This window comes from Lepidochelys kempii, chromosome 20, assembly GCF_965140285.1.
Source record: "Lepidochelys kempii isolate rLepKem1 chromosome 20, rLepKem1.hap1, whole genome shotgun sequence".
Classification (NCBI taxonomy): domain Eukaryota; kingdom Metazoa; phylum Chordata; order Testudines; family Cheloniidae; genus Lepidochelys; species Lepidochelys kempii.
Window position 1 is genome coordinate 19,939,269 of NC_136399.1, and position 26,180 is coordinate 19,965,448.

A 26,180-nucleotide genomic window follows, 5' to 3' on the forward strand; every position below is an offset into this window, starting at 1 on the left:
GTCTTTCCTCCTTTTAGACAGCAGGGGAAAAAACAAGGTGAAGTGCTAGTAACCTCTCCCTTGTCCACTGACAGAGCTAACCTGTATTGCACCGCTAGGGAACCTGACCTGGAAAAAGGTTCCCCAGAAGCAGACAGCTTCGGACTTTGAGGGAGCCACGCACATTCACCCCACCATAAACCGGGTGAATCAGAAGCAGACAACATCTGTGCTCAAGACAAATGGACTGCTACCCCTTTCGGCGACCTGAAGCTCCGGCTGCAGCTAAAAAACCCTTGATTTGGTGGTGTCCTCTCAGGGAAAAGATGGCCCCATTCTTTAAGCTGGGTTCTTGTGTTTTTAATCTGTTTAGTATTTGTTATCTTTCTTTTCTGGTGGTACGGGGAGTTGAGACTATAGAATCACACTGTTCTAACACATTTATACGTCTTGCCCATGAAATGAAATATCATATGCTAGCCCTACAAAACACTTCATGCTGGGTGTGCTCATTAATACCAGCAGATAGCCACAAAGGTCTTCCCATGGTTCCTATTCCCCTTAGTGCAATGAATATGACCTGGACCCCATCCTGGAAGGATTCTACAGGCAATTTAAATATTACCTGGGCTTATACCGGCATCTCTGAAAGCAGGTATCTAATAGTTTGGAAACGAGTTGGGTCAATGGTGCCTCTTAAGAGAAGGGAAAATAGCTTTGGGTAATAGTGAGTACACAGCCTACTTTAACGGCACTCATTTCGAGAGTAAAAGAGGTCCTAATCTCTCTTTCCCCCAGATGGGGCAACCTCTTGCACCTCCGCGTGGTATAGATTTGTGGGTAACAAGTGCAGTCTGCATGGGGAAGAACATTTTTTGTATAAAGTTGATTGACCATTACATTATAAATTGCACGCTTGGGTATAACCTGCCAACTCATACTATGTGTTTATGTTCCTCTAATGCCTCCGTGGCTAAATTCTCCCTCCCATCTTGGACCGGATGGTACAAACGTATTAATAATACCTGGTCCAAAGTCACTCCTACCCTTTTTGGAGTATACTGGGTGTGTGGTAACAAGGCATACCTAGCCCTCCCTCCTTCATGGAGTGGATCCTGCTACTTGGCTTGATTAGAACCACCTGTAGTATACCGCACACGTCTCCCTAAAGGGAAAAATCAAGAATGTGAGAGGGGCTGAGGAAGATGCAAATGACTCTCGCCCCCTTACTTGGCATGCCCTAAATGATTGGATGGGTGCTTGTGCAGGATTTGTCTTTGCCTGTGGAGGTGCCACCAGGTGTATTGGGGAAGGAGTCATGAGATTTCAGGGAGTGTTGGAGATAATGGCAAATACTACTGCCGATGCCTTGGTAGATTTGGCAACCGAACAAAAAAAACTAAGGCAGACGGTTCTCCAAAACCACTTGGCATTAGATATTTTACTGGCCTCTCAGGGAGGAACACGTGCGTTAATTGGGCAAGAATGCTGTGTATATGTTCCGGACGTTTATAACGCCACCTGGGAAAGAGCAAACCACCTTATGCAAGTCGCAAAAGACCATGGAGGAGAGCGAGTTAACTCATGGTGAAGCAATTTGTTCAACTGGGTTCCAGATATAGGTGGCTGGTTACATAACGTGCTTTGCGGTGCCGTTGTAATTGTTTGTGGCCTAATAATTTTGTATGTTATGTTAAGATGTGGCTGTTGGATGGGTATCAAGCTGTGCCCTACCAACCAGTGAATATTTTTAAGTCACTCCACACAGAGACCAGTATGTCCCAAGAGTTCCCCTATGGCACTCTAGGGACAAAGGGGGGACTGTTAGGTGAGAAAAATTAAATATGAAGCAGTTATGCCAACCGAACCAAAGTCAGGCCAATAAAGGTTGCTGGGAAAGTCCCTGAACAAGATAAATAGAATAAAATAATACTTGTTTAAGTTGTAGGGAGTAAGAAAAAAAGGGGAGACCTGCATTCCTGCATTTTTGTACCAAATGTGCTGGGAACAGTCCTTGAGATACAGAGGCACTGTTTTCCATTCCCTGCTCTTGTGTTATAGGTCTGTTTTAACTCCTCGTCTCCTGGTTGACACCCATACCAATAAGAAAGTTAGTGAAGCACTACGATTTGCTAAAAGTTATCTACAATAAGAGGGGTAGATGTGCATGCATATAGAGAAAGAGGATTTTAACTAATATGGGGGGGTAGGCTGCTTTATGAATAAATTTGTGACGCGACGGAACGGTCTATAAAAACCCTATGAGTTTTACTTAGAGGCCGGCTGGTTCTCTTTGGAGACGGGCTGCTCTCTATTGTTGTGTGCACTCTTCAGTAAAGAGCTTTGTGTTCGGACGTTGCTGGTGTTGCCTGTATCTCTCCAGTCAGAGAACGAACCGTGCCGTCTGGGGTTCGTGTCCTCGACAACAGGCACCTGGGTCTCAGTTTCCTCGTCTAGACAATGGAGATACCTATGTGGCAGGGGGTTAAGTGCTGTGACGATTAGCTAATATGTTGAAAACAAAGTGTTACAGAAATGCCTAGTATTAGAATGGATAAAAACAATGGGATTTTCCACTACTCACTAGGGCAGGAGCAGAGACGAATTTTGCACAGGCATACATGTTCGGGGACAGCAGGAGGGTCACAAAACTGGAAGAGAAACCAAACCACCACCACATTAAGAATCCACATCACCCTGCAATTTATATCATTCACTGCAATAGAAACATGCTGCAAAGGGGAGTGGGGGACTCCCAGTGAACGTGCCAAAAGTTCAAAATAATATTACCAAGGTGATAATATTGACCACGACAGGTAACTGGGATCATCATAAGAGGTGACAACAGGTGGGAGAAGGGGGCATGACCATTAACTGCACAATATCAAACGCACCAGAAAAGTGCAATGCTAATCCCATGGGAACCCACAAGGGGCTGAACAGTGCAGGCCAGTGACGAAGACCCTGGAATGGAAGCAGAGCACAAAATCTTTAAGTATTTAGAATGTAAGATCCTTTGGACAGGGATCAGCTGTTTGTACAGTGCCTAGCACCATGGTGTCCTGGTCCATGACTGAGGCTGTTAAGAGCTACCACAAAATAAATAAGATAGGCAGCTCAGCTACCAGAGACCAATACCCACAGCTTGGCTGAGCTTTAAAGCACTGGCACCATACTAGAATGGAAAGACTCACAAATACGATGGGAAAAACCCATCAGGATCCTGTGTGATCTGGGACTCAGGACATCTGGGTTCTACTTCCCACTCCTGCTCACTCAATCATACGGAAATCACTCTGTCTCAGTTTTCCCATATGGGGATATAATTTACCTACTCTGTGTAGAGTGTAAAACTCAAGTCATTTGCTTTTGTAAAGAGCTTTGAAGTTTCTCAGGAGACAACAAAGCATCTTCATGTCCCATCCCCTAATCCAGAACCATCCTCGGGTTCTGGGACTCCTTCCAAGCCCCCAGTAGCAGAGCCCCCTTCATCCAGGACTTGTGTGGCTGAGTCAAACAATTCCCCAGGAGCACTTGCATTAAGTTTCCCTCAGGCTTCTAACACTCACGATCAAATAAGTTAGAGATGGGAATGGCCCATTAACTCCTGCACAAGTGGTCAGTGACTCTCAGATCCCCGAAGTCATTTTCAATGTACATGAATACTCTGCGTGTCCCAAGCACTTTTCATCCAAGGATCCTCAAGCTCGTGATAAGCATTAAGGAGAAACAGAGTGGTCTAGTGGGTAGTGCACTAGACTAGGAACCCAGAGACCTGAGTTCTACTCCCAGTTCTGCTACCGATCTGATAGGCAACTCTGGGCAAGCCACTGTCCCTCTCATACTGTGTGTTTAGACTGTAAGCTTTTCAGGGCAGGGGCTGTCTCTTCAGCACCCAGGACAATTGGGGCCTCTATTGTAATAAAAATGGCCTTGTGGACCCCTTGCAATAAAGATCAGTACCACCTCCAGTCTACAGATCGAGACCAGACCCCACCAACGGATAAGGGTGTGGGGGGCTGAATAATTAAAGCAAACTGGCAGGGGTTTGTCATTTACTTCTCAGCAGTGGCTTCCCCTCTTGGGCACATCCAGCAGGAGGCAGGGGAGAACAGGAGCCCTGGCCAAACCCTGGGGGAGAAGAGCCCAGAGGATCCCAAACCTAGCCCAACATATAGCCACCTAGTACCCCTCCTCCAGGCCAGGCAGCTACCTCCCTCCCCCACAGCCCAACCCCAGTCAAACAGGGATCCCAACTCCAGCTCCCCCCCACCCCAAGCCTTCTCCACTCTTCACCCCAGCCCCTCCCCTTCCCCCCAGTCCCTTCCCCCACACCCCTACCTTCTCCCTCCCCGCCACTTTCAACCCCAGCCCCTCCCCTTCCCCCACACCTCCAGCCTTCCCCGGCCACTTTCACCCCCAGCCCCTCCCCCCACACCCGTAGCCTTCCCCCCCCTTCGCCCCCCAGCCCCTCCCCCCACACCCGTAGCCTTCTCCCCCTACGCCGTCACCCCCAGCCCCTCCACTCTCCCAGCACCAGGCCGCCCCGCCCGGCCAGGCCGCCCCGCCCGGGCCCGGGTCCTCCTTACCCGGTGCTCGAGAAGGAAGGGCAAAGAGAGAAGGGTCTCTGCGCATGCGCGGGACCACAACGCGGCCCAGAAAGTGACGTCCGCGGCAGGCGGGAACTCGGCGGCGAACGAGGGGTATTAGAGGGAGCGGGGAGCGCCCAGAGCGTCCGCCCGGCAGGAAGGTCCCAGGAACAGCTCGCGCTGTGTGCCACAGCGCCACCTGCTGACCGGGAGGCGGTACTACTGGAGGGCGCCGCGCCAGCAGCAGGCCATGGAGCGGTACTACAGAGGGGTCGGCGCAGCGTCACCTGTTGGCCGAGGCTCAGAAGTACGGGGTGCAGCGCCCCCTACTGACCTGGGGGGGATACTGCAGGTGAGTGCAGCATCCCCTACAGAGCTAGGGCAGTACTGCAGGTGCCTCCTACTGATCCAGGGGCAATACAGCAGGTCATACTGTAGCACTGCCCTCTGGCCCAGGGACCCTATTGCATGGGGGAGTACAATGCCATCTGCTGGATCAGGCACCATCTGCATAATGCCATCTGCCCAACAGGAGCAGAGCTAAAGCTTGGTAAGCGGTGCCCAGGTAGGGGGTATTTTCTTCTGGGGATTATCTAGCTTTCCATACAATACCGGCCTCGGGATGAAACCTGGTGCACCCAAACGGAAAAGAAAAATCAGAGTAAAAAGCGTAAAATCACCCTCCAGAATTTGAGTCCAGGATCAAGTCCTCCCAGCAGGGCAGGGTTATGCGTGTCCATGCAGAAAGGGCTGAGCACATCAGGGCAACAGAGATACCCCGGCTCTTTGTGCCCCCTTTCCAGGCCTGCTGCTTGGGTTGAGATGGCATCTTTATAGAGACAAGGTGGGTGAAGTAATACAAGCTTTCAAGCTACACACCCTGCATATATGGAGTCTTTATGGCAGAAACCTCCATTATCTGTAACCGACCATCTCTGCATGTGCTCCAGTTCTCCCCCTAGTGCTCTGAACTGCATACTGCAAACTCCATTAACTGACATCAAAACTGGCGGGGTGGGGGAGGTTAAAGTTAGACCCCTAAATTCCTATTTAGGCCCCTAAATGTCCTGGCAGGTGCAGGGTGGCCACAGCTTTCACTGATTCCTGCAAATCAAGCCATGCATTTGCAAGTATTAGTGAAAATTCAGGGCCCAGAGTCAGGGTCACTGCAGATAGAGGCTGGTGTTGCAGCTGAGAGGCCTGGTAATGACCCTGGCCCAGCTTGCATTCCTGAGTCCCATGGTGGCTCCATCCCTCTTGAAATCCAACCTTCTTTTTCCAGTTAGCCACTGTCCTTGCTAATCATATCTGCTGCTCTGGGATATAACTGCTAGTGGCAGTATGGTCTGGTGACTAGGGCACTGTGGTGGGAGTTGGGACACCTGGGTTCTGTTTCTGGCTCTGCCCCTGAGTTGCTGGATCAGTCACTGCCCCATCCTGTGCCTCAGTTTCCTCTCCCACCCTTTGTCTGCCTTGTAAGGTCTTTGGTAGAGGGATTGTGTCTGTGCAGAACCTAACACAATGGGACTCAGTCTCAGCTAGGACCTCCAAGTTCTACCACAATACAGATAATAATAGCTGCTAATAAAAGTTTCTCAGGACCTTGTGGTTGTCCCTAGCATTTAAATACTGCACAGAGACACATTCATGAAACCAAAGGCCCACCGAAGTGGTTCCTGACTCTGGATAGTTGAAAATCCCAGTGGAAATCGGTGCTTTTACATGTTTTTCTGATGGAGGAAGGGGCCTGAGCGGGTTTTGCCCAAAGTGAGCAGGGAGGCAGCTTCTTGACTTCAACTGTAGCAATTCAGGTCTCAGCCTCTCTGGAAGACCCTGTGGCAACAGGACAGCCTGTGAGTTTATGACTTTGTGAGAGGCTGGAATTAGGGCCCTGGGGAAGGGAAGGCCCTGCCAAGAGTGTGGAACAGTCTTTAGCTTTATTAGCAGCCTGTTTAACTCAGATGCCTAAAGAGTACTCTGGGGAAAGAGGGTCTTTGCTAAAATTTCACACACCCCCCCACACACTCCCACCCCTTCAACTAAAGCTGGGGCTCACTAATCACCAGGGAGCCCCCTAAATCCATGGGGATTTCCCCTGGGATACTGCTGTTTTGGGGGAGTAGCTTCTGTTTCAGCAGCCATGAAACAGACAAACCAAAACCAAGAAACGTTGTTACGGGCATTTTGTCCAGCTCCAGGGTTCAGGCATTTAGATGCCTTCTGGGTCTCTGACCAACAGAAGGAAGCATATTCTCTCTCTCTCTCTCTCACACACACACACACACACACATGAACAATCCTTCCACACTCACTTCCTGGCATGAGAGCTGAATGATCTGCCTCCCCCTGCCCAGCCACACTGTGTTGGGGAGCAGTTGCCCCTGCTTGAGATACAGGAGTGCAGTCTCCAAGCCCACCAAGCTGGCCCCCTTCTCCACCAGCAGGTGGGCTCCCTCCCACCCCCACCAGCTGTCTACAGGCCTCAAGGGCAGCCCTGCCTGGAACATCTCCTGCGGTGGCTATGGCAGGCTCTGCTTGGGGGCTGCCTGTCTGGACCACGGCTGCTGGTTCCTCAGCCCCAGCCAGCTTTGGCACCTTCCAGCACTGATCTCCGGGGCTCCCAGCTGAGTCCCTTGGTGGGTCAGCCGGGGTCACTCCAGCAGTAATGGAGCCCATTGCAAGTGCAGCTCCCACCAGCTCCACTAGGGGGCACCCTTTCATTTCCCCAGGCTGGGGTGCTGCGCAGAGACCCCCAGTTGAATGGGGGGTGGGGGAATGAGTGTATCTGCGTCCCCTTGAGAACAATGGAGAATTCCCCCCCTGCACCTCTTTGGGAACCATGGGAGTGCTGGACGCTGAGCACTTGGGAAGCTCTGTCCCTCGGTGACCGGCCACAGGACACATGGTAGGGTGACGAGAGAGCAAGTGTGAAAAATCGGGATGGGGTGGGGGTAATAGGTGCCTAATTAAGAAAATCCCCAAATATCAGGACCATCCCTATAAAATCAGGACATCTGGTCATCCTAACACATGGGGAGTTGGGGGCTGAGAGGGTGATGGAACCCAGGTGTCCTGCACCCCAGCCCAGTCTCTTTGCTACAAGCCTTCCCTCCCTCTCTTTATATTTGCGTTTTCCATTCCCCTCCTCCCAGCCAGGGTCAGGGTGGGGCAGCCAGCAGTCCAAGCCGCACCCACATGCCCACCAAGCTGATTCTCTGCCCCCACATCTCCCCATCAGCTGCCAGGGCACCTGCTCTAGCCATTAACCCAGCAGGGGTGGCCTGATGGGCACCTTGTGGGGCAGAGTGGGGTGGCATGAGGCCTAATCAGAAGCAGGAGATCCCCCCTCCCCCTCACTGCCCACTGGTGCCCCAGAGCACCAGCCCACCCCCATCAAACACTTGCCCCAGCCCCGTCTCCCGAAGCAGATGCTCCAGTGGGCTCTCCCTGCCCCCACCCTGATACTCATGAGCATTGGGGTGCACGGGTGGGGAGATCAAACTCTCCCTATCCAGTCCCAACACAGGACAAACCCATGGCAGGTTGGTTGGCCTTGGCTGGTGAATTATGGGCCACCCCCAGCAGTGGCTGGCCTTGCCTATACCTAGACTCCTACAGGCGGGGAAGGTGGGAGCAGGAGGGGGACATGGCCCCCGGGACAACGAGAGGCAGGAATAGAAAAAAGCAAGAGCAAAAATGCAAAGCCCCCATAAAGCAGGGCTGGGCTGTAAATCAAGGGGACTGGCAGCCCTCGCTGGGGTTGTTTGTCCTGCCTGCTTCGGCCCCGGTGCTCTGCGGGAGCCGGCCCAGGGAGCGGGGCTGGGGATCCTGCAGAAATCCTATATTTAATCGGATTTGGGAGAAGGGGCCGATAAATCAAGGGGGCAGCTTTACGGTCTCGGAGGAAACAAACCTCTCCAGTAGGCACACCCAGGTGGGCGATAAAACCTCTCCTCCAGGCCCTGGGAGCAATTTCCCGGGACCCGAAGCAGCGGCATTGCAGGAATGTAATTTAGCACAGAGCCGATCCTGAGTTTAATTATCACTGCGGTGGAATTTCAATGCGGCCGATTCATCTTGCGACCCGCAGGAGAGGGATTTATATCGAATGTTATTTCATACCAATCCCGAATCTGCATTTTTATGTCGCTGCTTCCCTCCTGCACCGCGGCGAATCGGGAGGAAGGAGACCGGGGGGGCAAGGCGGCTCCACTGCAGGGAGGGAGTGTGTGTGGGGGATCAGGCCCCTTTCCGTCTGCCATCAGGACACCCCAATTCCTGGGCAACCTCAGCTTTGCTGCTGGTTCCATTAGCTCAAGTTGAGGGGGGCTGGGGTTGAGGGTGCAGTGTGGGTGGGGGCTTGGGTCTATAGGGCCAGCCTAGTGTGAAGGAAGCAATGCACAACCATGGATGGGCCCCAGGTGTAATGGGTCTGATTGCCCCATAGCCCTTTCACGCTAGCTTGGGTCAGGCCAGGTGCCATCAGCAGGTGTCTGCTACTTCCCTTCTTGGAGATGCCTCGTAGTGCTGGGGCTGTCCCGGGGTGGGTCTCAGGTGGGGTGGGGTGGGGTGAGACAGGACAGGAGGGGGCATGGCCAGGGCAGAGCTATGCTCTGACTATTCTGTGGCCCAGAGGAGTCATTGCAACAAGGGTACAAGCTCGTGATACCCCTGTCTGCTGTACCCGCATGGGGGGCTGAATTGCTCCCAGCTGCCTCCCCTTGGCTCCTGCCCCAGGGCAGGGATGAATTGGGCTCAACATTGGGATCGGGATCCGAATTGTCTCCGAAGCCTGTGTGACTTCCCATGCACCACGCACCACGCATGCCAGCAGGAATGGGGCAGTGCACTCTTCCAAATGGTGACCTCTGTGTGGGGTCACGCAGGCAGGGGTGGGGTCAAGCAGGCGGGGGTGGGGTCATGCAGGTACTCCAAGGCTTGGTGTAAACTGGGGCTTGGCTCTGGGGAGACGTTCAGCTGGGGCATGGGGGTCAGGGGGTGAGGGGCTGGCAATAGGACACAGAACCTTTGACCTCAAGGGTGCTGGCCCAGGTCATTGATAGGTGGCTGCTGCAGGGTAGGATGCAGGGGGCAGGTGTGGGGGATGGGATCCAGTTTCCCTTTACCCGTCAGCTACCCCCAGTAGAGGAATGCTGATGGCTCCCCCGAGACCTGCCCCCACCCCTCCATCTATATGGTAGGGCCCACATCAGCCAGCCCCTCCTCTGAGCCCTTTGGACCCCTTGTGAATAGACCATGGCTGTCTGACCCTTCCCAACACCTGCTGCCCCCACCAGCCAGTCATTTGCCACCTAGATGGGGCCAGTAGGGGGCACCAATGAGTTTTCCCACGAGCCTTTCCCCACCACCCTGCAAGCTGTTAACCTTTCTTGTGCTGGGGGCTCTCCTGTCCCAGCTCAGACACCACCATACTTTGACTCACTGCCAACTGCCCCCCCCCACTTCTCCCTGTTGTTACAGTATTGCCCAGGGGTCAGGCCTTTGAGGGCTGGAGACTGCTTTGGGGGGCCAGACTCCTTTCCCACAAAGGAGCAGGAGAGGCATTGGGAAAATGGGATTCTCCGCCACAGACACACTGGGTGACCCTGTGCCAATCGCTGAGTCTACCCTGGGTTCTGGGCACAGGCTGGGAGGGAAGGAGCACTGCGGGCGGTGGTGGTTTCGAGGCCCGCCAGCGTGGGACTGACACACACAACATTTCAACACTCACACACACATAGCCTGCCAGTCCCGTGGCTCTCGAGAGGCTAGGGCTGAAAGCCAGATTCAATATCAAGTTGTCTTTGCTTAGCTGGAGGTTTTGGAGCGATGTAACTGACACACCTGCTCCTTGGGCCAGGAGGAAGCCATTAACTCATGTTTACTGTAGAGGGGGGAGACCCAAGATGCAGTTAAAACATGTCAGCCCTAGCGGGGTCGAGCTCCATGGGATAATTGGTTCCTAGCAGTGAAGGGAAGAGACGGGGCTGGGTTTTAGCAGGGGCTGGGAGCACTGGTGCTTAGAGGTAGGAATGGAGCCCCAAGGATCAAGCCAAGAAAAATAATCCTTTAATCTATTGACTGATCAATTGATCAATATATGCACCTCTATCTATTGACTGCTGATCCCCCACCCCTGCCATCTCGCAGTCTCCCACAAGCACAAATGAGAGTTCAGGAGCCTCCCGTGGGCTAGGCCCACTGCAATTAGCTCCAGTCCAGGTGCTGAGTGTAGCGGGTAGTTGGGATCCCGGGCTGGTACAGCCATCTCTGGCACCCATCAGGGAGAAGCTCTGCTGCTAGTTACAGCATGTTCGTTGCTTGTGAGTGATGGGGTTCACCCTAACGATCGTTCCTAATTAGCCTCAATAGATAAACAATCGCTGCTCCCCACCCTGGGTGGGATCTCTGTCAAAGGAGGAGAGGTGAACAGCAGAGGTCGAGGAGGGAGATGGAAGGTCACCACAACTGACTGAGAGGCGCTACCTGTAGCCTGAGAGGAGTGGGAGGGAGTGCTGTGGAGTCGCTGGAGCGGGGGGGGGGGGGAAGGCTGGGAATCAGGACTTCTGGGTTCTATCCCTGGCTCCCAGAGGGGAATGGGATCTAGTGGTGAGAGCAGGGGTCATTGGGAGGGTCAGGTCTCCCAAGTCCTATTCCTAGCTCTGTGTGTAACTTTGGGTGAAGTCACTTCCCCCCTCTGTGCCTCAGTTTCCCCCTCTGCCCAGTGAGGATTGTAGCTCCTGGGCAAAGTGCATGTGTGGGGCTGGGAGCAGTTAGTTAAGGAGCATAAGGCAAATATCCCATCGTTGAATAGTGTACATGGCCCAGCAGCCACCTGCCAGTTGGATGAGGGTGTTGGCATGGGAGGAGCCAGCTCCAGGGGCCAAACAGGGCACTGCTCACGTGGGAAAGGAATGAGCCATGAGCATGGGCAGAACAGCTGGCCCAAATGTTCCAGGTCCACGCACATGTGCTCAGCTTCATATGTGTAGGACCTACACTAAGAGATGTTTTTGTTTTCATTTCCCATTAACCAGAATCAGAGAGAGGTTTGGGGTCTGGGGGTGGGATGGGGGGGGAGAGAAGGATATTGGGAGATGGGGTGGGGGAGATTGGTCAGGCTAGGCTGGGACTTGTGGAGGCAACAGACACTTGGTTAGGGCCCTATCCTGTGAGGTGTTGAGCACCTGCCGCTCCCGTTGGCTTGAGTGGGAGTTGAGGGCTCTTGGTGCCTGGCCGAATCAGGCTCCTGCTGCTGCTCAAAGTGGTGGGGCGAGCAGAGGGGAGATGATGGAGCTGCCTGGAGCTTCCCCATAGCTCTGCTGATACCCCACAATCCTGACCCCAATCCCCCTCTAATCCCAGCCCTGGGCTCCCCCCAACAGCTCTGCTGATACCCCGCAATCCCGACCCTCAGCAGGTCGGGGGACAATTGTCCCGGGGCCCTGTGATTGGAGGGGGGGAACATCTGTAACAGTTGTGTAAATAAAGTGAAATGGGGAGAGGGGCCAGTGATGTATGGGGGGGCAGATTTCTCTTGATGGGCTTGGCAGCAGAGGTGGAAATGGGGTGGAGCTTGGGGGCGGGTGTGGGGAGCGGTGCAGGGTGGGCCCTAGGCATACCGAAGCCTGTCACCACGGCGACCTGGTCCGTGTGGGATGCAGGGACCCCTGTCCCCATGCTGCATTAGTGTAACACCAGCCCCAGCCCCGGTCATGGCCGTTGCTTTGCCCCGTGGGCCCCAGCTAATGGCTTAGACCCCTGGGTTCGGGGGGCTCCCGCTGTCAGGCTGGATGTGGGGGGTGCGCTGGGATTCTGGCCTGGCCCGTGACCGGTGATCGCCATTCCCAGCCGGTGCTGTGCCACCAAGGACCCACTCCCTGAGGCATTGGCATTTCCCTGGGCCCGTATTCCTGGGCCTCCTCCAACGGCCATTGGCTGCGCCGGGGAGGCTCGGAATTGGGGGCTGGGGTGGGGGGGACAGAGCCATAAATCCAGCCAGGGCCTAATCGCTGCCATAAATAACCACCTGAAATAGCCATTAAGGGGGTTGGAGGTCGGGTTGGCATGACAACTGCTGGCTGGCGAGTCCGGGGCGGAGGAAAGTGGGGCGGAACCGCCAGGGCTTGTTAAAAGATAGGATGGGGGTGGCGGGGGGGTGGGGTGTGTCTGATGAATTTCCGCCTGCTGGCACAGGGAGGATGCAGCCTGAGGGGTGTGCCCAGCACCCTCACCCGGCAGAAATACGAGCTGCCCAGGCTCCCAGCCTTTCTTCTCTGCCCCTGGACCAGCGCTGCCTAATGGAGCTGTCAGGCCCAGAGTGCGGGTGACACAGGGCCGGCTCCTGGATTAGTGTCTGCTCAGCGCTAAGCTCTGAAGTTAGGGCCCCCCCCCCGGCTGCCGGGCTTTGCCAGGCTCTGGGATGGAAGGGATGCGTGGGGGCAGCATGCACATGTGTGTGTGGGCCTAGAGGGTTAGCCACGTAGTGTGTGTGCGCGTGCACAAGTGTGTGACCATAGTGTGTCCGCAAGGCTTGTGTACAATGCGTGTGTGTGTGTGTGCATCGTGCGGGCATGCTCAGTGGGTGTGCGCGCGCGTGTGGAAGCGTGAGTGTGCGCAGTGTGTGCCATGCACGTTTGCGAATGCGCAGTGCATGTGCATGTGTGCACACATGTATATATTGCAAGCATGCACAGTGTGTGCCATGCACATGCGTGCAATATGTGTGTGCAGTAGCAGGATTTGTGCACTCAGGGCGAGCTACAGCAGCTCTCAGGGCTGCTCCAACTTCTACCTTGCTGCAGTGACCCCTGCAGGGGCTCAGAATAGCTAGAGCGCAGCCCCCACCCGCCCGCTGATCACTCTGATCAGAAAACGGGTGAGAGAGGGTCTCTTGCCTGAAGAAGCACCTAGCCTGATTTCTTCCACCGCTGACTTCAGCTGGGTGCAGCCAGGGCCCAACCCCACCCTGGGTGCCAGGGAACGCAGGCCGGGCAGGAGGAAATGCTCCAGCTGCATCCAGAAATATTTCCAGCTTGAAACCAGAGTGAAGGGAGATTTTAGTAAAGAAAAAACGGCGGGGCGGGGCGGGGCGGGGGAGGCAGGGAACGGGATCTGCGGGGGGATGGGATTTGGATCGGGGGAGGGGAACGGGATCTGGGTTGGGAATGGGATTTGGAATCGATTATTCTAAAGGTTCCCCTGCCTTGGATCCCAGCCTTTCCCCAGCACAGAGCCGCCCACCCCATCCGCCCGGGCTCCCGAACGGTGGCCACTCAGGAGTTGCTCAGACACGGGTAGCACAGTGGAGCGAGACTGAGCGCCTGCCGGGCATTCGGGGCGATGGGTTAGCATGTGCGGGTCAGGGCGGGGAGGGGCGGGGGGTGCGTGAGCTCCTTAGAAGGGCCCCGCTGATAAACAGAGCAGTGAGTGATACCTTGTAAAGTGGGGGGTGGGGTGGAAGAGGGGCTTGGAGCAGGACAGGCTGGGGGGTTGGGGTCCCTGGCGGAGCTGCGGGTTGTCTGGTGGGAGCCGGATTGTGCGAGCCAGAGTGGCCAGGAATGGCAATGCACCCTAACACAGCGAGGGCAGGGAAGGGCTGGGTCCGGCCACATGTTCTCTCCCCTGCCCCATAAGCAAAGGGGAAAGACTCCTCCCCCAGCAAAGCCAGAAGGTGGTTGTTTGGATACAACAGGCCCCGCCCAGGAGACCTCCTTTTGTGCTTTCCTGCAACTTCCCTTTACCCTATCTGGGGATTGGCTGCCCATCCCTTAGCCCTGAATGATCTCCCCGCATGTGATCCTGGAGCTAAGGACTCCACTGTGATCTATGGGCTAGGCTCAGCTGGCCTTCATTCAGGCCTCCCCAGCTCTTGAGTGCTTGTCTTTGCCACCTTGGTGTTCTTTTAAGCATCTCTCAGTGTAACTGTAATTTCCTAGACATTTGTGAAAGAGAACACTAAAATTATTGGCCTGCGTGGAGCCATACTGACCCCCTGCCTGGAGCCCCAAACCATCCGGTCTGCTTGAGCTGAAGGAGCGTAACTGATAGAGGTAGTAGGTTGTTAACCTCTTTGCACCTTGCTGCTAGACGGCAGAGGCATGCCGGAAATCAGGAAGGGTGGCTCTGAACTAGAGCAGGTTGTATGAACAGTGCGGCCAGGAACATAGCTTTGCCACAATCGCTCTGAAAATCAGTGTGGGTACGTAGATGAAGGTTAGGGCTGCTAGATCTATGACCTGGCTTCTGTTTCAAGCTCTGACCCTGGGCATCCTCTCCTTTACCCCATCTCTGTGATGTAGGGAATTAGGCTTGCTTGCCTCCTGGGAGGTGAGGGGGAAGGTTTGGTGCAATAATAAGTGCTGTTTGCCATGACCCAGTCTTGTGGGGAGCTCTGTAGGGGGCCTGTTCAGGGAATTTAGCAGCAGGCTTTTAATGCGCATGCACAAATGGTGACGTTCAAAGCCTCATAGCTTGGGCAAACCAGGGTGGATTTTCACAGGGACAACAAAAGGCACTTGACCCCAGAGCTAGCCCCTGGCCAGATTTCCACTCTTTGCTCCAACGTTGGCTAAACTGCCTATTTTTCCATAATCTCATTCTCAACAACAGCTGAACTGTTTTGGCCAAAACTTTCCCCAAACATTCAGCCTGAGGCTGAGAGCATGCGTGGGAAATTTCAGCTGGAATGGATAACATTCTGACAAGGTTATAATAAGCAGTGGAAGACAGGGGCTTAGAATGCAAAGTGTCAGGCGACCTTCTGTTGCTTATAACTTTGCCAGGCTTTAACCCAAGCACGTTCCCAGCTTCAGGTGCCACTTCCCACGCTGCTGACAATATAGGGAATGACTTATCATGGATCAGCAGCAGTAACATCTGATTTCTGGATCTGGGGCAAAGGAGCAGCTCAATCTGCGGCTCCCGGAGCCCAGAAATACAGTATATTTCCTCCTTTGGTTTAATTACAGCACTTCCCTGCACTGTGCAAAACCCAGGGCTCTGTTTTATGGATTGAATCCAAGTATGCATGAAAAGTGTAATTGAATGAAGCCGGTAGGGGGTCCGCCTAAGTGCCTAGTGTCTACACTTGCTACAATGGCCCTCTGTGCCAATGGATAGCGCTGGGTTTTGCACGCCACTGGGCTGAGAAGCAGCCGCTGTTTAAAGGTCCCATCGAGACACGGCCCTGTCTATACTAGAGGCAAAGGGATTGTGATGCAACGGATGAATGCCAGAGCGTGCAGCCCTTGCTGTGAACACACTGCACTCCGGGGCCCTTGGCGAGCATTGGCTGGAGCGCCTGCCTCCAGGGATCTGGATGAATCGCTGCTGCTAGCAGGGGGTTTTGACACTTCCATGGTTCGCCTGACTCTGTCCCACAATGCACTGCTCTGCATTTGGAAACTACCCAAAAGCCCCTGCTTGTGGGGCACTGTGGGACAGGTGCTCCAGGAGTCCCAGAATGCTCTGCAGGGTGAGTGTGATGATGGCAAAGTGGGTCTGTTGGAACCAGCATGGTTGCATGGGACCCATAAGTCTCATGGCAGTAATGCCCAGGCCCTAGACTCCTCTGGGTGCCTTGCTTCCCCAACTCAGTATGCCAGTGTGCCAGCCCCACCCACTGTGTGCCCACCCCATGGAAGAAGGAAATGGCTTGGCAGATATTTTTGTGCCTGTTAAACCCCCAAGCCAATGGCTTTGTCAGGCACCTGGTGCACTGTGCTTGTGGGGCATTGACCCGGAAAGGAGCAGAACTGCTTTGCATGCCTGGGTGGATTCATCGCCTCCTGCTCCCATCCTCCCGTCTCGCCAGCTGGTAGAGATGGGACCAAATTGCAAAGTCCAGATCCAGGAAAAAAAACCTAAACCAAACCGAAGGGGTCTGGGTCTGGGTTTGGCAGGTCGGGAACAACCCCAAAGTTCTGACCTCGGTCCAAACTGCTCCAGAAGCTGGGAGCTGGGCCTATTTTTCCACCCAGCCACCCGCAGCCCAGGAATGACAGGACGCAGGTGTGATCAAAATTCAGCTGTCTGTTGGAGGCTGCTAGACAGGGCCAGACCCTGCGCTACCCTTGTCTAGCCCCCAGACTAATTCACACAGCCACCACTTGAGGCCTCCCTAAATCCCGGTTCGGATCCTGGAAACAGGGAAGGGACTGCCCTCCACCCCCATCCCCCTCTCTATCTATCTGTCTCCCATAATCTCTTGACATCTTTTCAAATCCAATTACTAGATTAATTGACTCGCAAAGAGAAGCGGGATGCAAAGGAGCCACCCAGATTTATTCCCTAGTAGCCTGTCGAGAGCCAGCTCCGAAACATGCCTTTTGCCAGAGAGATTTACTGTTTCCCTAATACAGCGACGGTTCAAATCTGTGATTCATAATGTTTTTCTCCAATGCTCATAATTTAATTCCTTCTTTTTCCCCCCCTTTATCAGTGGAAACAGAAACTAGCCCCTCATCATCTTCCGTTACAAATATTAAAGCCGGAGCCGAGGGGTGACTGATTGGTGCCTCCTTGGGAAATGTTTCCTTTAAATCATCAGGAAATTAACATAACAATAAGCAGCTCGCTTGCATTAAAATTTAAATGCCTGCATATTGTTTTGAAACGCTCCAGCGCTGCACGTGAACGGCGCCCGCAACCAACATACGCTCCAGCTCTCTCTGAGCCCATAACTCAGCCTTCGCAGGCTGTGCGGAGCCTGGAGGTCTGTCAGCCAGCTGTGGCGTGGTGCTCTTGGAAGGTTGGTTGGTCCTCTAGCTTGGAGGCTGCCACAGTGTTACTGGGAATAGGACGAGGGGAGACGGTTGCCGAGCTGGGGTTCAGCTGGTCTGTGTGGTGACTGTGTTGGCAGAGTGCTGTAGGGGGTGGGACTCAGGAGATGTGGGTTCCACTCCTGGCTCTGCCCATGTCATCTTCCCCTTCTCTGTGCATCTCCCAGTCACTGGCTATTTAGACAGTGAGCTCTTTGGGGCAGGGTTTGCCTCTCGCCCTGTGTCCGTGCTGTGCCTGCCTGCAACGGGGCCCTGACGGCAGCTGGGGTCTCGGGGGTACGTTGGCTCTGCAAAGAAAACCTGTGGCACTTTGTCTCAGAACCTGGGTCAACTGACTTGGGCTGGGGGGCTAGAAATAGCCATGCGGCTGTTTGGGCTCAGGGTGGCGCCTGGCCTTTGAAACCCTCCTGCTTTTCTGTGTTTCCGAGCCTGAACGTCTACACTACTATTTACAGCTCCACGAGCCTGAGTCAACTGGCCTGGGCTCTGAGACTTGGGGCTGTGGCAGGTCTTTTCTTCCGGTACCCTCGGTCATGCTAATACATAATGTCCAGTTGCACCTTTCTCCCAAGGCTCTGTGTGTGCACATTGAGCTCCCCTGTGCGGGAAGGGAAGGAGATAAACGTTACACTTTCCTGACCACTGAAAAGCAGCTCCCTCTGGGGTGGGACACAGCCGCTGTTTAACATCAGCATTACCCAGCGCTTTCAGAAAGGACGTGAATAACCATTCGAATAAGATTCATGGGCCGGCACCATGTACGTGCACATGAAAAAACCCACCACAGTGTCTGACTTGATTACGCAAGACACCCAGGGCTGGGGTAGCAGGAGGGGCTGTGGCTAGGGAATGAGAGGCGTTGGCAGAGCTGTGGTGGGAGGAGCCCGCAGCTAATGGGATGCAGCTGCCCAGGATCCGGGGGGGTGTGTGTGTGTGTGAGTGTGTGTGTGTGAGGGGCAGGCACAGAGAAAGGAATTTGACCCCAGTTGACATATGTTCCTACAAGCCCCTTGGAGAAGCAGCCCAGATGCAGGGTGAGGACGTACCCCAGCATAGGGGCGCCAGACTGGGTCAGACCAGGAGTCCCTCTATTTAGCACAGGCATGTATCTGGGCCTCATTACCGTAGTATCCTCACCGCATTTACCCTCACAGCCCCCCTGAAAGGCTTATCTCCATTGCACAGATTGGACAGCTGAGGCCCAGCTAGACCACGTGACTTGCCCACGGTCACACAGGGAGCCTGTGGCATAGAAGCAAATTGAACTGGGGTGTCCTGAGACCTAGGCTAGAGTCTTGTCTAGGGGGCAACCCGTCCTCTGTTTCTGGCGAGTACCGGCAGCGTCACAGGATGATGGAAGGCTTGCCCCAGCGGACAATGATGGAACAAGCTTCCCCGGGGGAAGTTCCTCCCAACCCCCATCCTTTAGAGGTTGGCTCCTGCCCTCCCGCTGGAGAGTTTTAATCCCTTCGAAACTCACAGGTGTGACCCTGGATGCTCTTATTTCTCATAGACATCTCTGATACTCCTCTGACCCTGGCAGGCTCTTGGCCCAGTGAGATCTTGTGGCTGTGAGTTCCACAGGCTGACTTTGCAGTGTGTAAATATCAATGGTGCGCTTGGCTTGACAGCCAGTTATTGCTGCCTTAATAGTGCTGCAAAGGTGGGCTGGGCAGATTTCAATTTTATTTTGTTCTAGTTTCACCGTATACTATCAATGTTTATTTTTAAGCATTTTTTATTTTTTATCAATCTAAATTTTCACAGTTGCAGGAAATTATGAGGGGGGGTTAGACAATGGGGAGGGAGGTAGACAACAATTATTGAATGACAGTAGACGCTGAGATTCAAAAGGCTAAAGCTTTATAACCATTAAAACGCAAATTGTCAACATCACATGTCAAAATATACCGAGTAAATACCCTTAAATCAAACTCGACTGTGTTCTCAGGCAGCATTTGTCTTACTTTGCCTAGCTGTACGGTTTGATGATTACTGATGGAAATGGGTTTTGTCGGTTTGTGTGTGTCTGGCAAAATCGACGTTGACGGCCATTTACTGATAAGAATCTAAACTTTCCAAGTTTGTTCTTAGGGGACTGAAGACTCGAATTTCCACTGAGGGGGTGCCAGACCGGAGCTGTGCCACAGGGCAAGGTGGGTGTGTGGGTGGCGGTGTCAGAAATTGGAGGGGGGTGCCTGAAAGAGAAAGAGAACCTGTGCGCTAGGATTGCTTCCTGGGCTGCAGGCCGGACATCCCACACTAGACAAAGCCAAATCACTCCCAGGTATCCACCCAAAGGTGGGATCAGTGGGGCTAGAAACCCAGGAACTTCTGTGCCAGCGTCTCCCACTGGGGAGGAAGCAGGGGTTCTGTGAGTTGGTAGCACATACCCTTATATGTGGCTGCTAGAGGGAGCCAGGACACGCTTAGGGTGAATCAAGTCCACGTACCCCGGGGCTGGCAGGTTCCCCCTGGATGATTTCCTGGGACAGATTCACTGGCCTTTCAAGGTTGTCACCAAATCCAGTGTGGAAATGAAGAACTCCCTGGCATCTCAGTTTGTTAAATGCTGACCCCAGAGCTGGTGGCAAAGAGACCCCGGTGTCCCTGACGCCTCACAGACTCAGCTGCCTCACCAATGCTGGGGGAAGCTGGGAAATTGGGCAGCTAGGGAGAGGTAGCTGGGATTAGCTGGGAGCTGTCTTCTTACTATGTGTTTATGCAGGGCCTGTCAGAAGGCATGGTCCAGCAGATCGGGTGCTGTACTAATACCCACGAGATGCAGATTCAAGTCCTTGCTTAGCCACTGACCTTGGGGGAAGTCACTTAAGCTGTCCTTTGCCTCAGTTTCCTCATCTGTAAAATGGGATTGATCCTTTCCTATCTGCTGGTGGTGTCTGGAGGCTAAAATCCAGCATGACAGTAAGGTGGTGAGAAAGCAGGGCCACACCGATGGTTTTGTCACCCCTGAGTGTTAAAAAAAATCACAAGATCCAGATAGAACATCATGGGATTGTTGGAAGGGGTCTGTTTTATTTGCCTTCTCCTTTTTTACCCATTGGGATCACATCTGCAGGCTTTTCTCTGCAACCACCCAGGATAGAAATGTGCCTCTTCTTTAAAAATGAAAGCTGAGATTCTCACATGACTCCAGGAGCTAGGAATTTAAGAAAAACACCAAATACTGGGAGATTTTCAGTGAATTCATGTGAGTTGGCAACACTGTTTAAGTACCTAGGTCATAATAATACCTGGCTCCTATTAGTGCTTTTTAGCTGTAGATGTCAAAACACTTTAGAAAGGCGCTCAAGATCATTATCCTCATTTTACAGCTGGGGAAACCGAGGCACAGGGAAATGACTTGCCCAAGTGACTGAGCTGGGAACAGAATCCAGAGTCCCAGTTCTAGCCACTGGACCACGCTGCCTGCTGGTCAAGCTTTTGGGAAAATAAGAGGAGTTTTTTTAATGGAAAATTTCGGCTTCTCATTGGAAAACTGAAATTTTTGTTTCCTGACCAAAAGAACCCACCAAAAATATCTGAGGAGAAAGCAGATGCTTTCTGTGAAAATTTTTGTTTAATTTAAAAGCCCCAATTTTCCTTAGAAAAAGTGTTTTGACGGAAATTTTTTGACTAGCTTGTGTAGTAGACGGATCTTGGTATAACAGGATTGTCTCTGCTAAGGTGCGGGGGAAGGATAGCCCAGTGGTTACCGCGCTAGCCTGGGACTTGGGAGAGCTGGGTCTAATTTTCTTCTCTGCCACAGGCTACCTGGGTGAATTGCTTAGTCAGTCTGCACCCCAGCCCCCCGATCTTTACAACTGGGACTGTACCGGGGGTGCTCTGGGTCCAGCAGCCCCTTTAGAGTCACCCAGCCTGGGGCTGTGCGGGGGAGCCAGGCGCATTGTGGACTCCTAGGAGTCGTGGACCCCCATGGGGCTGGCTGTGCAGGGGGCAGCTGGCTGCATAGGGCAGACTTGGCACTGCTGTGACTTCACAGCCTCTCCGTTCTGCTCCAGCAGAACCCGCCATTCCCTTGAGAGCAGCAGTGGCCCCAGCCACACCCACTCAGCCACGCTTCTCCCTGGCAGCCTGCATGTGCCCTCTGGGAGAAGGATTCTCTGGGACCCTTTGTCATTGCCCCTATCCTGGCCCTTGGCACCTCTGTAAAGTACTCGCTAAGGCCCCCCGTGATTCAGCAAGGTGGGTGTCTCGCTTGCAGCAAGGCTCACGTCTCCTGTGCGGAACTGGGCTGGGCCTAGGGGAGCATGTGCTGCCCTCTGCTGGAGGAAACACCAGGTCTAAGTGGGTGAGTGTGTGTGTGGTCATGTCGCCCTCTAGTGGTGGCAGCCTGCAGGGCATTAAAAACCCTACTGATGGCAAATCAAAGGGCGTGGAGGCTGGTGCATCTGGAACAGAAGGTCCGTGGTGATGACTGGGGCCGAATATGGCAAGTGGATGCTTATGGGGTCCTGTGGACTCCCCTGTGGCTGCTTTGTTCCCTGCTGCAATGGGTGCATCCCAGCACCTGGCCTGTCCGAGGTGCCTTCTACCCGTCAGAACTGCCCCATTTAAGCAGGTGTTACCCAGCTCAATGCTACAGCAGGACTCCGGCCTACAGACCTCTCCGCAGGTCCCCAGTTCCTGCAGGCTGTGCCTGCTGCACGGCTGCTTTCAACTGCAAGCCCAAGGTATGTGAATTGCTACCCCCACCCTGCAGCCCCTGGCGAGATCAGACAGTCAGAGAGCGCGTTGCCAGAGCAACCGGCCTCCTACATTTCCATCCTGCGGGTTGCAATTGTCGGGGCTAAGGAAAGGGTCAGGACTCCTGGGTTCTCTCCCCTGCCCTTCCACCGATTCGCTGTACGACCTTGGGCAGGCTGCTTAGGAGCTTTGTGTTTTGTGCCCCAGAATACGAGACTGTGGTGAAGAGGCGGTGGGTGGGTGTGTTTGTGTGCCGTGCTCTGCCTCAGTTTCCCTGCTCATAGGCTACATCACAGGCAAGCCAAATTCATTAATGCCCACAAAGCATCTGGCGCGCCAGCGACCAAGTTGGCCCAGTGGACTTCAAATCCATCCCTCCATCACCAGCCACCCTGCCGTCCTCCTCCAAAAGCTACCGACGCCGGGGGGTTGCAATCCTCCTGCCTCACCGCCCTCCCCCAGCCCCGCACTCATCCTCCCCACCCCCACCGGCCTTATTCCGCAGCCCCAACTCGACTGCGCAAACTATCCAGACTTAAAGCCAATCAATTTCCAACGAGTAGCAGAGTTTGACGGGAAATTCATTCCAACCGGGGCCCTTGATTTATCTTTCAAATATACGGACAAGCGAGAGCATGATGGAGCCCATTAAAATGTTGGAAGATTGTTTTTATGATTGAAGTCTGTATTCCACCCGCCATAAAGAAAGGGAGCGCGGAGTCATTAGCATTTCCATGATGTTATATTTCTGCCTGTCTCGGGCCCATAACTCATCTTTACGGCCTGTCCCATTGCTAGCTCTTTGATACAATGAGTATAGAGTTAAGCAAAACTACACCAGAAAGGAGATTCCAGAGAGTCACTGCCCTTCACGCAGGGTTCTCCTCCTCTCCTGGAGACATTTTTCAGGACGCTGAAGGAGCCCATATGTGAGAAGTCATTCTTTCTCCCTTCCTATTTTTCATTTCTTTCCCTGCCCCCCCCCCCTTCTCTGCCGTCCTCTCTGCTGCTCACCCACCCGGCTAAATGAAACTTAACTCGCCGGTTCGCCCCCCTCTCTCCAAACCGCCCGCCCTTTGCTGCTGCTTTTCAGGGTCTCTGGATTATTACTGCCACTGCACAGAGAAAAGTTTTTGTGTGTGTGTTTTTTTTAATGCAATGACCTTCTTTTCTCCCCTTCCTCCGAGCCAGGGGGAAAATACACAGCAGGGAAAGCAACATGCAGGCGGCTCCGGCTCGAAGTCCCTGTGGCGGGTGGAAGGAAAGTCCAACCCTTCCCATCCCCCCTGTGGGGCATGCCAGGGTTAATAGTTTCGGGTGGGTTTGTCACAGCGGGAGTGTCGCCCGCTGGCGAGGACAGGAGCCAGAGAGGCAGGACGCCTGGGTTCTGCTCCTGGTTCGACCCCTGATTCACTGTGTGACCTTGGGCCAGATATTTGCTGTGCCTCAGTTTCACCTCCTGCAAGATGGTCTTAATGGTGTCGACCTCACAAGGTGCTGGAGAGTCTCAGGCGTGAGGGCTCATTACTCGAGCCAGCAAATGGGTCCTGGCAGTGATTTACTTGACGCCATCCCACAAAACGCTCGCACTCTGTGTGGATGTGTCTAGGTGTGTGTAATGTCCTGTGCATGGGGGAGGTGTGTGCGTCTGGGGAGTGTGTGCACCTGTGGGGTGTGCGTGTGTGTTGGGGTGTGTATGGGGGGTGGGGAGAGTGTGTGTGTGTGTGGAGTTGTGCGGTGTGTGTGATATATGTGTATGTGGTTTATGTGATGTGTGTATATTGGTAGCCGTGTGGTGTGTGTACCGATAAGAAAGGGGGATGTATACCAGTATGTGTGTGTGGCGTGTATACTGCTATATGTGTGTGTGTAGTGGTGGGAAAGTAGTGTGTATACCAGTATGTATGTATAGGTACGTGTGTGTGTGTGTTGTGTGCGCCCTTGTACGTTGTGTCGTGTGCGGTGAGTGGATGTTGTGTGCGGTGTGCAGTGTGTGTGGTATGCTGTGTGTGTGTATGTGCTGTGCAGTGGGTGGGTGTGTTGTGTGTTGTGCGGTGGGTGAGTGTGTTTGTGTTGTGTGGTGGGTGAGTGTGTTGTATGCAGTGTGTGTGTATGTGTTGTGCTGTGCGGGGTGTGTGTGTGTGTTGTGTGCAATGTGTGTTGTGCGGTGGGTGTGTTGTGTGCAGTGTCTTTGCTGTGTGAAGAGTGTGTGTGTTGTGAGCAATGTATGGCTGCTGTGTGCAGTGTGTCTGTGTGTTGTGTGGAGGGTGTGTTGTGTGCAGTGTGTTTGTGTTGTGCTGTGCGGTGTGTGTTTGTGTTGTGTGGTGGGTGAGTGTGTTGTATGCAGTGTGTGTGTATGTGTTGTGCTGTGCGGGGTGTGTGTGTGTGTTGTGTGCTGTGCAGTGGGTGGGTGTGTTGTGCGCAGTGTGTCTGTGTGTTGTGCGGAGGGTGAGTGTGTTGTGTGTTTGTGTTGTGCTGTGCGGTGTGTGTGTTTGTGTTGTGTGGTGGGTGAGTGTGTTGTATGCAGTGTGTGTGTATGTGTTGTGCTGTGCGGGGTGTGTGTGTGTGTTGTGTGTTGTGCAGTGGGTGGGTGTGTTGTGCGCAGTGTGTCTGTGTGTTGTGCGGAGGGTGGGTGTGTTGTGTGCAGTGTGTGCGTTCCATCCCTGCCTCGATCCAGCCTTTCCAGGGCCTTAAAACCAGCGAGCAGCTCAGGGACGCGAAGAGCAAGTCAAAAGCGCCCGGACTTTTCTGGCTGGCGCGCGCATGATGAATGTTAAACAGCTCCCCGGAGCCGGCTCTGCCGGCTGGCACCTTCGCCCGCGGCCACGGCCACTTCGGGGCTGGACAGGCGGTATTGGCAGCATGTTGTCTGGCTCTTTGGCACGTGACCATGCCCCTCTGTGTGTGTGTGCTATGCCCAGACCTCTGTGTGTGTTGTGATGCCCTGGGTGTGCGTCTGTGCTTTGCCCACGCCTGTGTGTGTGCATCCATGTCATCCCTGTCTCCTGCCTCTTTGAACGATCCCCGGCTTTATGGCGCCCCGTCTCCCCCGGCCCTCCCTGCGCTGCTTTCCCGCCGTGGTGACAAGGCAGCCGTCCTTTAGACGGACGCAGCTGATAACGCCACCGGCCACGGGCACGCGGGGTCTGCCTTCTGTCAGCGGGGACGGAGCAATGGCAGGCTGCTGGGCCCCAGGTGGAGGGGAAAGCTGAGATGGGCCTGGGGCGGGGGGGGGGGGGGGTTACGATTCCTCCCCTGGGAGAGGTTTAATGCTAGGTGCTAAAATAGATAAGTTGCCGTTGGAAGGCATTTGTTTTACACATAAATTAGCCGCAGCATTAGATAAACCCACTGCAGCTGGGCTGGGGGGATGGGGGACCTCTGCCGAAGGGCGAAGCAAAGCGAAAACACAAAGGAACGTGCAGCCAGGGCTTGAAGAGAAGAGCAGGTAGCTGGTCCACAAAGGCCAGGTTGCTGAACTTAAGGGGCCGAACAGGTAGGGGAGGAGAGGGGGGCCACTCAGGGCAGCTAGCCCCTGCCACCCGCATGCACATGGGCCTCAGCCAGAAATGGGGCAGGGTGTTAAGCAAGCCCTGTGCTAGGCTGGCCTTGCGGGCATCGCTGGTATAGGGTGGGTGGTGAGAGAACCAGCTTGGGACGCTGGAGACCTGGGTTGGAGGCCCGGCTGTGCTGCAGGCAGCGTTGCCTAGGGGCTTGAGCCCTGGCCTGGGGACTCAGCCCACCTGGATTCTATTTCCAGTGCTGTTGCGTGACCTTGGGCCTCAGTTTCCCCATCTGTAAAATGGGGACAGTGGTGCTGAAGTGCTTTGAGATCCGCTGGTGATAAGAGCTAAGGGGGATATTACCGGCGTGTGACCTTGGGCAAGTCATTGAGGCCCACAACTTCAAAGCTATGGAGGCACCTAATTCCCCCTGGCTGGTGGGGGTCATGGTGTGTTAGGCACGGGGAAGTCCTGGCCACCTTGCCCCTGGCCCCATCTCAGTTCCCCAGTGGGGATAACAGCACTGTCCTCCCTTCCGGGGTGGCTGTGAGGGCAAATACATTTGAGATGCTCAGAAACAATGGTAGTGGGAGCTAGCTAAGTGCCTAAGAGAGAGGGAA

The 26,180-nt window shown here is 54.1% G+C and overlaps 1 protein-coding gene across 4 annotated transcripts in view; it reads right to left on the bottom strand.

Annotated features, from left to right (window-relative positions):
* ATP5MC2 (ATP synthase membrane subunit c locus 2) overlaps positions 1-26,180 on the bottom strand; it is a 234,131-nt gene that overhangs the window by 7,017 nt on the left and 200,934 nt on the right. Inside the window, exons 1-2 of one of the 4 annotated variants that reach the window (XM_073318449.1) lie at positions 8,353-8,357; positions 2,564-2,630 (exon numbers count right to left, since the gene is read on the bottom strand). In XM_073318449.1, coding sequence (XP_073174550.1) covers positions 2,564-2,602 — 39 coding nt within the window. In that variant the 5' untranslated portion in view covers positions 2,603-2,630; positions 8,353-8,357. Of the gene's footprint in view, positions 1-2,563; positions 2,632-4,038; positions 4,086-4,568; positions 4,664-8,352; positions 8,358-26,180 lie in introns of those variants that run through there. The other 3 variants (XM_073318447.1, XM_073318445.1, XM_073318448.1) reach the window with 3 other exon arrangements.